Source organism: Pistacia vera, unplaced genomic scaffold, assembly GCF_008641045.1.
Source record: "Pistacia vera cultivar Batoury unplaced genomic scaffold, PisVer_v2 Contig146, whole genome shotgun sequence".
NCBI classification, from domain to species: Eukaryota; Viridiplantae; Streptophyta; class Magnoliopsida; order Sapindales; family Anacardiaceae; genus Pistacia; species Pistacia vera.
This window is the reverse complement of record NW_022195532.1, coordinates 1,324,510-1,337,580: the sequence shown is the minus strand read 5'-3', so window position 1 is coordinate 1,337,580 and position 13,071 is coordinate 1,324,510. Positions and strand designations below refer to the sequence as shown.

Here is a 13,071-nt window from a genome sequence, read left to right as displayed (position 1 = left end):
ATTCGTGCATCCAAAACAGAATAACCTACAGAAATAAACTATCAAGTGTGCACCTACCAAAGTGATTATGAGACTTGATTTTGATGTGTAGCGATTGGAAGGACGATTTGCCTGAATTATGACTTTTACAAACTTGAAGGGCACGGTACGGTACTGACACCCCTGTTTGGTTTAAAATTCTTCAATTATGATTGCCAGACTGGTTTCCAAATTACAACTAGGCATTGGCAAAATAATGAAACATACAGTTCTTAAAAAAGGTTTAGTGACCTCAGACCAACAAATTCCCATGGCTATTATAAATAGACATACAAATAAATTGCTTTGTAATAGGGAACAGAAGCCACTCATTCATACTGCTTTGCACAAGTGACGCAGCCTGGGCAAGAAATTGGAGGTAAAACATTGACCAGGAATCCATACTCAATCGAAGTCGCAACTGGACTAAAACAGGGAGACAAACACAATTTATCAAATCAGTTTGCTGCATCACGACTGTAATAATTATCCAGTGTCTTGGCTGGTATACGGTGGAGAAGCTCACGGGGAAAGATACGAAGCAGTGTCCAAGCCAAATCAAGTGACTGAAAGATGTTACGGGTGTCATAGGCCCCTTGGGCCACAAATTTCCTCTCAAATTTGTCTAAGAATTCCAAATACAGCTGAAGATCCAAAATGAAAAACATATTGTGTTAGTAAGGTAGGTGAAGTCTAAATATATAATTACACATTACTACAAAGAAAATCATACAAACAACACAAAAGATACACACAGAGAGGAACAGAGTTAGAGAGAGACCAGATCCTCAGAAGAAAGTGCTTCTTCTCCAACCACAGCTTTCATAGCTTGGACGTCTTTTCCAATAGCATAATTTGCATACAGCTGAAATTGAAAAAATTGGAAACCAAACAGGAAAAAATTAAGAGGCCTTAAAGCTGGAATTAAGGAAACGGGAGAAAATCACTTCAGACTACCAATCAGACCTGGTTGGACACATCAGAATGGTCTCGACGAGTCATTCCCTCCCCAATAGCACTCTGAACAAAATCATTAACAAAATGGTCATCATAAACTCCCCAGAGTTCAATTATTAAAGCAGGCACAATTGGAGATAGGAAGAACTATCAGTTACAACAGTCTTACCTTCATTAGCCGAGAAAGTGATGGAAGCACATTGATAGGTGGATATATCTGTCCAAAGAAGGAATAAATAATAGATCCATCATTTACACATACGTTTCATAGAGACACAGCTGGTATTCCTATAAAATGCGTCTTTTCAAAGGTTAATTACTCCATTCAGCAAAGCTCAATACATGAACAATCCAACTAATGACATAACAGCTGAGTTTCTATGATTAATGTTGAATATAAATTAATCTAACAATGACTCTTTGTCTGGTCATCAACTGGCAGCATTTAAGAATATGCAGATTGTGCATATGGTTAACACAAACTTCAACACTCATACATGATCCCAATCACTTCAAATTTTCTGGGGTGTATAAAGCCCTTTTTGTGCCTGGACTTGCAACAAAAGCAATATAATTCACAGTATAACCGGTAGCTCAACCGTCATAGACTAATCTGAATATTCATTCGCACAGGCAGATGCAACCACAAACAAAAACAACAGAAAAAACAATAATCATAATAACAACAATAGAAACCCTATAGACAATATCATAAGGTAATTGGTTTCACATCTGCTTCTACACAAGTATTGGTTGAGAATTTGTTTCCAACTGACCTGTCGATTCTGGAGTTGCCTATCAACGTAGATCTGCCCCTCAGTGATATAACCAGTAAGATCTGGGGTAGGATGCGTAATATCTGGTAGATAAACAAAACAATAACAAGTGATATCTATAACTATAACAATAGAAAAAATATGCTAAGAATATCTCCGCATGCTGTTAAGATATGTAGGCAACTATACCATCATTAGGCATCGTTAAAATAGGAATTTGAGTGATGGAGCCCTTTCGTCCTTCAATACGTCCAGCACGTTCATAAATTGTTGCCAAATCAGTATACATATATCCAGGATATCCACGCCTTCCTGGTACTTCTTCTCGGGCAGCAGATACCTGCAGTTACCAAAGACAGCTGTAAATCACATTGGTAAAGTATCTGCAGAATGCATCAGTGATCAGTTTCAAAATTCAAGAGTCGCAAGACAAGTCGTTTTATAAAGCAAAATGCATATGAAGCCAGCCAATAAAGTAAGTTCAAAATTCATTACCTCTCGAAGAGCATCAGCATAAGAACTCATATCTGTCAATATAACTAAAACATGTTTTCCACATTCATAAGCCAAATACTCTGCAGTTGTGAGGGCAATACGAGGAGTGATAATTCGTTCGATGGTGGGGTCGTTTGCCTACAAAAAAGGCAAGTCAAAAAAGCAGGGTGCATCAGGGTGAGATCACATCAATAACGTAAGAAAACATAGAGCAAAGACCCTTCCCCAAAATTTAGAAGAAAAGGTCATCAAAGAGAACAAACTCACAAAATAAGTATTAAAGACATTTACTGAAATTACCAGGTTTAAGAAAAGAGTCACTCTCTCCATTGATCCATTCTCCTCAAAATCACGCTTAAAAAATTGGGCTGTCTCCATGTTTACACCCATAGCAGCAAATACAATGGCAAAATTGTCCTCTTCCCCATCCTGTTGATTAAGTCAGGACACCAAAAGGACAATTACATAATAAATTCAGCAACTAAATCATCTCGCAGCAGAAAAAGATAATGACAGTAATAGGCAACGAACATCTTCAATTCCAGATATAAGAAGCAGAAAAAGCATATCGAGAATAGCTATGAAGATACATTTGATCTGCTATCCAAGAAATAATTTTCTTGCTACATGGATGTTTTAACTTACATGATATAATCCCAACCCCATATACATTTTCTAATATGTGTCCCTTTAAAAGGTTTTGTAAGTCTGTGCTTAGTCACAAATTTAAACAGGGGAATTAGGAAATTATGAATGGTTGCCAATTTAGATTCCATAAAATGAAAATTCAATTCATCAGTTGCTTCTCATGACTAAGAAAGATCGATATTTAAATAACTTGAACATTAGTAACTTAATGATCTCAGAAAAAAAAAAAAAAATCTCCTACTTCTGGTTCGCACAAAAGAAAACACACTCAACTCCCAAGCATGTAACTAAATTGCTGCTTTAAATTAGAAGACATGATGCAGGCACGATATACCATGATGTGATCAATAGACTTCTCCAGCCGCTTTACAAGACCGGCCTGACGACAGATCTGAGCAGCTATTTCATTATGGGGAAGACCAGCAGCAGAAAAAAGAGGAATCTTCTGTCCACGAGCAATGGAGTTCATCACATCAATAGTAGAAATCCCTGTTTGTATCATCTCCTCAGGATAGGTTCTCTCACTAGGGTTTATGGAGCTTCCTGAAAAGGCAAGCAACAATTTTACTTATAATCATATGGTCATTGCATAAGCTTGGTGGTTTATATTGACAATTTAAAAATCATGCAATCTCCATAATCACCAGATATATCAAGGTAAGCCTCAGGCAAAATCGGTGGACCATTATCAATGGGCTTTCCAGAGCCATTAAATATGCGCCCAAGCATATCCAATGACACAGGTGTTTTCAGCACCTGCACAATAAACATTTGAAAGGACTCAAAACTCAGAAAAATGATTAAATAACCAAATAGCAAAAGCTGGCCTAAGAAAAGACATAAAAAATGTCCATCATACCTATGTGTTTATCAGTTCATGTATATATCTGAAGGCTTGAAAGTATAAACTTAATGGTTTTTAGTTTTAAATATTCTTTAGTAGTGATCAACAACAAGTTTTAACAATTTGAGAACCAAAAGGTCCCTACAACATTAACAAAATGTGTTTGGGAACTAAAAGAAAATACCTCCCCCGTAAACTGCACAGTTGTGAATTTGTTGTCAATTCCTGAGGTTCCTTCAAAAACCTGAAAACCAGAAGGGAAATATACAGACGAACAATGTAAAATTGGGGAAAATATGAACTCCTAATCATCTTAAATTTTACAGCTAACTTCTTTGTTTAGTGAAGATTGAAAAATGAAAAACTATGCTGACATCAAATATAAAACCAATGGTGTTACATATAAAAAACAGCCCCAAAAGTTTTTTGTCCATAAAGGTTATGATGATATACTGAAACACATTTTATGCCAACAACTACTTTTCCCAAGAAAGTATAACATCAGTGTCACATTAAACCACAGAGATCATCTACCACTCCATGCTAAAGGAATAGTCATGCAAAGTGAAGAAACTTAGTTTTTGATATGCTAACTCGTATACTTTAGGCAGCAGTTGAATAAGTCCATATCATTTGCATATAAAAATGCTTTTAAATACAGCACTTATAGACAAAGACACAGGCAAAGCGATGGCAGCAGAAATATTAAACCTGCACAACTGCTTTCTCCCCATCAACTTCCAAGACCTGTCCTCGTCTCATTGTTCCATCTCCCAGACGGATGTTGACAATCTCCTGATACTTTGGACCCTGAAACAATAAAAAGTTAAAAATCATACCACTGGGCAAGTGACATTAAATTCTGAAGGAAAATTATCTTTTAAATACAGAACAGGTAAATCTACCTTGACTTTATCAAGAATGACCAGAGGCCCTGCAACACCAGAAACAGTTCTATACTCTGCAAACGGAAAGCACCCGATGAATGTTAAGAACCATGTAGAAANGGACAATTACATAATAAATTCAGCAACTAAATCATCTCGCAGCAGAAAAAGATAATGACAGTAATAGGCAACGAACATCTTCAATTCCAGATATAAGAAGCAGAAAAAGCATATCGAGAATAGCTATGAAGATACATTTGATCTGCTATCCAAGAAATAATTTTCTTGCTACATGGATGTTTTAACTTACATGATATAATCCCAACCCCATATACATTTTCTAATATGTGTCCCTTTAAAAGGTTTTGTAAGTCTGTGCTTAGTCACAAATTTAAACAGGGGAATTAGGAAATTATGAATGGTTGCCAATTTAGATTCCATAAAATGAAAATTCAATTCATCAGTTGCTTCTCATGACTAAGAAAGATCGATATTTAAATAACTTGAACATTAGTAACTTAATGATCTCAGAAAAAAAAAAAAAAAAAAAAAAAAAATCTCCTACTTCTGGTTCGCACAAAAGAAAACACACTCAACTCCCAAGCATGTAACTAAATTGCTGCTTTAAATTAGAAGACATGATGCAGGCACGATATACCATGATGTGATCAATAGACTTCTCCAGCCGCTTTACAAGACCGGCCTGACGACAGATCTGAGCAGCTATTTCATTATGGGGAAGACCAGCAGCAGAAAAAAGAGGAATCTTCTGTCCACGAGCAATGGAGTTCATCACATCAATAGTAGAAATCCCTGTTTGTATCATCTCCTCAGGATAGGTTCTCTCACTAGGGTTTATGGAGCTTCCTGAAAAGGCAAGCAACAATTTTACTTATAATCATATGGTCATTGCATAAGCTTGGTGGTTTATATTGACAATTTAAAAATCATGCAATCTCCATAATCACCAGATATATCAAGGTAAGCCTCAGGCAAAATCGGTGGACCATTATCAATGGGCTTTCCAGAGCCATTAAATATCCGCCCAAGCATATCCAATGACACAGGTGTTTTCAGCACCTGCACAATAAACATTTGAAAGGACTCAAAACTCAGAAAAATGATTAAATAACCAAATAGCAAAAGCTGGCCTAAGAAAAGACATCAAAAATGTCCATCATACCTATGTGTTTATCAGTTCATGTATATATCTGAAGGCTTGAAAGTATAAACTTAATTGTTTTTAGTTTTAAATATTCTTTAGTAGTGATCAACAAGAAGTTTTAACAATTTGAGAACCAAAAGGTCCCTACAACATTAACAAAATGTGTTTGGGAACTAAAAGAAAATACCTCCCCCGTAAACTGCACAGTTGTGAATTTGTTGTCAATTCCTGAGGTTCCTTCAAAAACCTGAAAACCAGAAGGGAAATATACAGACGAACAATGTAAAATTGGGGAAAATATGAACTCCTAATCATCTTAAATTTTACAGCTAACTTCTTTGTTTAGTGAAGATTGAAAAATGAAAAACTATGCTGACATCAAATATAAAACCAATGGTGTTACATATAAAAAACAGCCCCAAAAGTTTTTTGTCCATAAAGGTTATGATGATATACTGAAACACATTTTATGCCAACAACTACTTTTCCCAAGAAAGTATAACATCAGTGTCACATTAAACCACAGAGATCATCTACCACTCCATGCTAAAGGAATAGTCATGCAAAGTGAAGAAACTTAGTTTTTGATATGCTAACTCGTATACTTTAGGCAGCAGTTGAATAAGTCCATATCATTTGCATATAAAAATGCTTTTAAATACAGCACTTATAGACAAAGACACAGGCAAAGCGATGGCAGCAGAAATATTAAACCTGCACAACTGCTTTCTCCCCATCAACTTCCAAGACCTGTCCTCGTCTCATTGTTCCATCTCCCAGACGGATGTTGACAATCTCCTGATACTTTGGACCCTGAAACAATAAAAAGTTAAAAAATCATACTACTGGACAAGTGACATTAAATTCTAAAGGAAAATTATCTTTTAAATACAGAACAGGTAAATCTACCTTGACTTTATCAAGAATGACCAGAGGCCCTGCAACACCAGAAACAGTTCTATACTCTGCAAACGGAAAGCACCCGATGAATGTTAAGAACCATGTAGAAATCATCAACTAATCTATAAATGAATCAAGAGAACATGATCACTAAGATGCAATAAAACCAATAAGAGACAACAAATCCTATTATGAGGAAAAGAAAATATCTTCCCTTCTAGGTTATAAGATGTGTATATAAAAACCTGAGCCGCGAAACTAGTGTACCTCAATAAAAATAACAATCACTTAAGAATAAACAGGTGAAAACAACTCAAAGGTCCTCACTGTATCCGCAATTACAGAAAATGAAAAGGCCAAATTCATGAAAATTACGAAACAAGAACAACAATAACCCTCTTCAGAAACTGAACTTTCACAGACCAAGCAAAAATTAGCCCGAAATTACTGACATTTATACCATTTAGTTAAATAGAGCACTCACCCATGCCGATCTCGAGAGTGCCCTCCTCCATGTCAACAACGTTTGTAGCCGCTCCCATCTCCAAGCCCAATCTGATAACACTTAACAACCAAAATAATTATGTACAAATCACAAGCACAGCATTAAACTGATTGATAATAGTTCAGAAACTAGATTCATAAAAATAACTTCTAAAAAATCTAGGAAACGATTTCACAGCAAAACGACAGAAAGAAAAACTTCAGTTCCATACTACGGTATGTAATTGAGTGAAGATCAAGACCTTAATCGAATGGCAGAGGTTTCGATTTTGATTGGAGCAGATGGTTGTGTAAACAGAAACTGCGCTCTTTTTTTTTTTTTTTTTTTTTCAAGATTTAGGAATTATTAAGAACTAAACGACAAAAATATTATGAGGCTCAAGACAGAAGAAATGGCCGAGATCTGGTAAGGGACGTACCAGTGACAGTATATGCTAGAGATCGAGAGCTCAGTGTCCTGACTCCTGATAAACTAACACGTCTACGAATTGAAATTTTTTGTCAGCCAATCCACTCCGGTTCTGTTCTATATGGTTTTGACAGTGCCACGGAGGAGGCTTTTTTTTTTTTAATTTTCCCTTAAATATTGTATTATTTCTATTTGTCTTCAATCATATAGATAAAAGGAAGCTGTTATATATCACTGTCAATTTAAGAGAGAACTCTAAAGCGTTTAGCCTTTGTGTTATGTGTTAATTATTGTTAGTTTTTGGGTTTAAGCTATTAACACTTATAAATTAAACTGTGTGGGAAAGTGGTAAGAAGCTTCGCCAATTTATAAAGCTTGTGATTTGGCAGCTGGTGTGATGACTCACGTGGGTTCATGGACAGCTATGTGTCACATGTCCACGTAATGCAAAATCATTCACATACGTCCAAAGATTGCAAATGCATTTACGAATATGCCTTGATGCATAATAATTTGATGATCCAGGTGGACCATCCGCGGGGATTAGGCCCAATATGCACAGAGACAAGTCCAAGTCCAATTAGATTGTTTTGGTCTTAACAATCCAATATGTACAGTACTAACACTTAAACACTTAAAGCTTATTTTCACCCACAACTTCAACTGGGTGCGAGGAATTGTAATACACAAGATACCGGAAAATATTCTTAGTGTTAGCTAGAATAAATTTCACAAATCAAACCACGTAGCATATGCTTGCTGTTCTAAGGGAAGCTAATCCCTGTACTGAAATTAACAAACGAAATACAATAATACATACTCCTGGGCAAAAGTATAGTAACCCAGCAGAGCTGATCAGCAACATTTGGAAAAGCAGGCTCATATACAGTCACCTCTCCATATGGGAGCCACGATCAACAGCTCTCACACACTTGGTGTGCACCTCGTAGCCACATTCAAGACACTGGTAAGCCCAACCAGACCCCTGCTCATCACAATCACAGCATATGAAAGGGCCTCCTCCAGAGCCTTCTGATACCAAATTGAGCTCATGGCGATGTCCAGCATGAATCTCAGATCTTGGCAAGTTCTTAGCCTCTTCGTCCATTTGTTTGTACAGAAATTCCAATTTGGCCTCAGTGAAAGGGTACGCCTTTTCCTGGTACAAATTTATAAGATTTCTACCTTGTTTGGTGACAGTTTTACCATCAGGGCCAATAATCACCAAACATGGGATACCCTGCACATCGAAGTACTTGGCAAGTTCTTTGTTGGTTGGGTCTCCAAAAGGCAATGCTAACCATGGCATGGTAGCAAAGTAGGATTCAAAAGCTATTTGGTCACGATCACTTGATACGAAGACTACTTCAAAGTCCTCGTCCCCCTTTTCGACAAGCATTTGCTTGACCTTCTGGTAGATGGAAACCAACTTGGGAGCGAACTTTGCGCATGGAATGCCCCACTGTGCTGAGAAGTAAAGTCCAACAGTCTTCCCTACCAAAGAAGCAACAGGTACCTGCACAACTCAAATGAATACACACATGAAACTTCAGGCCTTATGGTTTAACCTACTTAATAATGTTACTTGGCAACATGCATATCAAGTAAGAACATCTGCAACATTGCACCTTGAGTGAATAAGTTATACGCTGGCCAAACTCTTAATCCTACCTCCTTGATGATCATTTTTTCTTTTTCTTTTTGTCTTCTTCTATTATCCCCAATTAGGTCTAATCACTAAAGAAGACGGACCTTATTGATTTTTTAGCCAAAATCAAGTAAAGCTTGATCAACGGCTTGAATCAAGCAAGACTTGATCAATGGCTTGAATCAAGCAAAGCCTAATTTTAGCCAACATGATTAACAAAAAGAGTGGAGAACAAAGATGAGAGACAAGGAAAGAACTAGAGGAAAGATGACAGAATTAATAATTTAAAAAAAGTATTCTATCAATCTATCAAATACTTAATCCCTACGTATTAATATGTAACTCATACGACAAAAACTATTCGTCTTGATTATTTCAATTTAATACGTAAAACTTAGCAAAATAGTAATAGAAATAGAAAAGGAAATAAAAACTTTCTAAATCAAAAAATTGGATGATGAAAATGAAGTATTCAAAATGAGAAAAATTAAAATGAAATTTGCCAGATCAAAAATAAGGTATCAACCCAATACAAGATAGGTTTCTTAGGATACTTTCAATCTCATATCCTATGTGCCACATGAGTCGGATGCCATTTGTATTATTGGAGTGGGAAATGGAGAGGTAAAAGCAAGCAATACTGATTCTGTGTAATTGTGCAAGGTGTCGGCAAAAATAGTAAAAAGAGGAACCTTTTCAAACCAAATTTGAATAAAAAGGAACTCCTGTGGTCGTTCTTATCCAAATGAGGATGAGGTATTTACTTAGAAGTGGCTTCTAGCTAAGCAATGACATGACAACACATTTCATCTTTTTCTCTCCAGAAAGCATAGACGAAAATGAGATTATAGGTGGTAGTGGTATTGTTCTAGAAATGGAGTTGGACCAACCTAATATAAAACGTGCCTGATTAATACACCAAAAACAAATTTGCTCCTCCCTAAACGGAACCCTCAAAAAAGAATATTGATTGAAAAATTTAGTGAAATAAGAATCATATCCTTAAAATTCGAAAAAAATATGTATATATATAAATGTGTACAGTGTAAAACTATAGAATGGCCTCATGGAAGAAATAAGGCTAAGTGGCTAGAAAGTTTCGCAAGCCAGTAGACATGAAAAGGGAGAAGCCTGAAGCTTAAAATCATACCCAAGAATTAGAATATATATATATATATATTAAGACTTACCTGTTTAGAAGCGGGATGACCCAAAAGATAATCTCTATCGTGGTTTGTTAGTAAATTAGTTAAGGTCTGGCGCTCATGTTTCTCCTGCTCTTCTTTTTGCAATTCCCCAACTTCTCCTTAGTAAACGGGAAAGCTTTTATCCCATACCTATAAATGAGTTCAACACCATCGTGCAATATTGCATCATCCTTATCATCATCAGGTTGCAAAACAACCAAGCAAGGAATACCTTCAATGTCGAATTTTCTGTTTAAGGCCCTCTTAGTCTCCAAATCAGAAAATGGAATTGCCAGCCATGGCATGCATGCACGATAGGTGTTGAAGGCATCCAAATCTTCATCAGATGACACAAACACAATCTCGAAACCAGACCCACTATTCCTTAGCTCTTCGTATGCACTAATAAGGACTTGGGTGAAATTTCGACATGGTGGATACCAGTTTGCTGAGAAGTAAAGGGCAGTCACCTTGCCTTCAAGATCAGAAACTTTCACCTACACAAAGTAGTAAAGTATTTCACAGTTCAGATAAATCAGTTTGGCCAAATTTATTTTCCCACAATTTACACGTATTTTCTATTCCAGGAATAACCCAATTAAAACACTGAGCCGTAAATATACGTATACATGTATATAACTTGATTTTGCTGAATACTATTATGTTATTCAGTAAGATTGTGAGAGTTATATCAACTCAATAACCAAGATATTAACGGACCTTAGAGTTAGATGAAAACTAAGGACAGAATGGATGAAAACGGCAAGGCCACCGAGAATCCAATTACACAAAAACTTTGAGCCTAGAAATGATGTGCCACCAATTTCTATAAATGTATGTAGGTGGGGATGGGTTTAAGTGTTGTACACATAGCGTAAATGTGAGGCTAAAATGATACAAAGGTGATAACACGTGTCCACTCAAATTGGTTGTTCTTGAATATGTACAGTGTGGGAACCCATATTGATTACGACCGCATATTTTACATGTTTAGCATCGTGACAACTAGCATTTCAGTAAACAACCCTCACCACCCCACAATAGGGACCCCTCCCCTAAAACAGCAACAACCACAACAACAACAAACAGAATATTAACATCTTTCTATTCTACCGCATTTCTTGTTTTAAGCTTTGTAACAGGATAAGATGAATAAGAAATTCAAATCTGCCACATGTATATCATCTAGACCATTCATCAATTCTTAATTCTTCTCTTCTAGACCTTCTTTAATTCATAACTGGCTAATAAGACTGTGATTCTCCACATAATTAGAAAATTGAAAGAAATAATATATGTTATGATCGTTCAACTTAAAATAGCATGTTCTTATCCAATCCACGCATATCACACTGTACATTATCTGTATTCATGGCTCGTTGGCTAAGCGTCAACATGGTTTTTATTCAGCCAGCTGTGTAAAATAACGTCAGCCAAAAGTGGCATAAATAGCATTACAAGATTACAGGTCTCAAACAGTTTGTCCACATTTACAGTACACTCAAACATAATTGAATTCTCAAACGACAAGTTTTTTAACAGCTAACTCTAGGATTCTTATCAGATGCATCTTAGCTTCGTTCCCAAACCACAATTAAAACAAGTTTGATAATCGTAATCGTAATAGCACATAAAATATACTATGTCATGATTTTTCCTGTGAAAAGCAATAAGTTTGGTGAGATTTTAAGCATCTAAACTGGTTTGAGGGCAAGAACAAACGAATCAAAAATTGTAGGATGATTTCATGAGAATATTCTATATTTATTAAGAGGTTTATCTATTAAAAACCGTCAGGCTTTGGCATCTTTCTCATAACTTTTAAGATCATCCGGCCGCCAAGTAATTTTTACGTTCAACAATCTCGTCTAATAGTCAAAACAACTTTACCAGGTAAAATAAATTATTAATCTGCAATTTTGACTTCAAATAATACGTTAAATTAGAGAGAAAATTATATTATTATATGGTTCCAGAAAGTTCCTAGCTAAATATATGAATTATCAATATTGTTTTTTTTTTTTTTTTTTTTTTAAGTTACAGTGCAACATGCATGTGTTCCCTATAAACCTGGAGAACTAAGAAAGAGATAATCTCGATCTATGTTCATCATATAATTTTTTTTTCCCTCTTTCTACAAATAAAACACACAAAGAAAATACAAGAGAATAATATATTATCTTCTACGAAAGCCAGCAAGCTGTGGATACAGTTATTAACCTATGGATGATAAAGAGGCTCCTAGAGCAGTTAAGCTCCTTGCTGCAAACTGAGAACAGCTGGACAAAAGAGAGAAAGAAGAAGAATTAACCTGATTTCCATTCGGAGAGAGAAGAAAATCACGATCCTTTGAAGCCAAGAGACCTGAAAATCTAGTAGAGTTAGATAGCTTCCGTTCATGAGAGTTGCCGTTCGTGGGAGGTTGAACCGGCTGCTCCGAGCTCATTTCCCTCGTCTCATTTCTCATCACTCTCTCTCTTCTCTCTCTCTGTCTCTCTCTCTGTCTTTTTTATTCAGCGGCTGGAAATTAGAAATAAACACCAGCCTCTACTCTCTCTCCAAAATGCTTATATTCCTCAGAACCCCATTCTTTCCACATCATTACATCCTATGCAAAACTCATCATACGTCAA

The 13,071-nt window shown here is 36.1% G+C and overlaps 2 protein-coding genes across 4 annotated transcripts; both read right to left on the bottom strand.

Moving 5' to 3' along the window:
* Nucleotides 1–476: 476 nt before the first annotated feature.
* LOC116123859 (V-type proton ATPase subunit B 2) lies at nt 477–7,502 on the bottom strand. 3 transcript variants are annotated; one of them, XM_031409600.1, is made up of 15 exons: nt 7,437–7,502; nt 7,175–7,245; nt 6,700–6,755; nt 6,505–6,603; nt 5,978–6,037; nt 5,594–5,705; nt 5,284–5,492; nt 2,547–2,675; nt 2,247–2,384; nt 1,941–2,091; nt 1,752–1,834; nt 1,145–1,192; nt 985–1,038; nt 800–883; nt 477–662 (listed from the first exon to the last, which is right to left on the bottom strand). In XM_031409600.1, exons 2-15 carry the CDS (start codon nt 7,230–7,232, stop codon nt 477–479), a joined length of 1,467 nt encoding a protein of 488 aa, XP_031265460.1. In that variant the 5' UTR covers nt 7,233–7,245; nt 7,437–7,502. The 3 variants fall into 3 exon arrangements, with proteins under 3 accessions (XP_031265460.1, XP_031265462.1, XP_031265461.1); XM_031409602.1 differs by having other exon boundaries at nt 7,175–7,254; nt 7,437–7,496; XM_031409601.1 differs by lacking the exons at nt 5,284–5,492; nt 5,594–5,705; nt 5,978–6,037; ... (2 more) ...; nt 7,175–7,245; nt 7,437–7,502 and adding exons at nt 3,229–3,437; nt 3,539–3,650; nt 3,923–3,982; nt 4,450–4,548; nt 4,644–4,718.
* A 713-nt stretch (nt 7,503–8,215) lies between these two features.
* On the bottom strand, nt 8,216–13,071 carry LOC116123861 (probable nucleoredoxin 2). The gene is given in 4 exon segments (XM_031409603.1): nt 8,216–9,119; nt 10,442–10,548; nt 10,551–10,935; nt 12,750–13,071. Coding segments are annotated over 4 exon segments (1,275 nt in total). The 5' UTR covers nt 12,906–13,071; the 3' UTR covers nt 8,216–8,492.

Excerpts from the sequence above, each read along its gene's own strand:
- LOC116123859 (XM_031409600.1), bottom strand. The coding sequence starts at position 7,232 with ATGGGAGCGGCTACAAACGTTGTTGACATGGAGGAGGGCACTCTCGAG. Across the intron at positions 2,385-2,546 it reads TGACTCTTTTCTTAAACCTG|GCAAACGACCCCACCATCGA; the intron begins GTAATTTCAGTA and ends CCTTTTTTGTAG. Across the intron at positions 884-984 it reads ATTCTGATGTGTCCAACCAG|CTGTATGCAAATTATGCTAT; the intron begins GTCTGATTGGTA and ends TTTCAATTTCAG.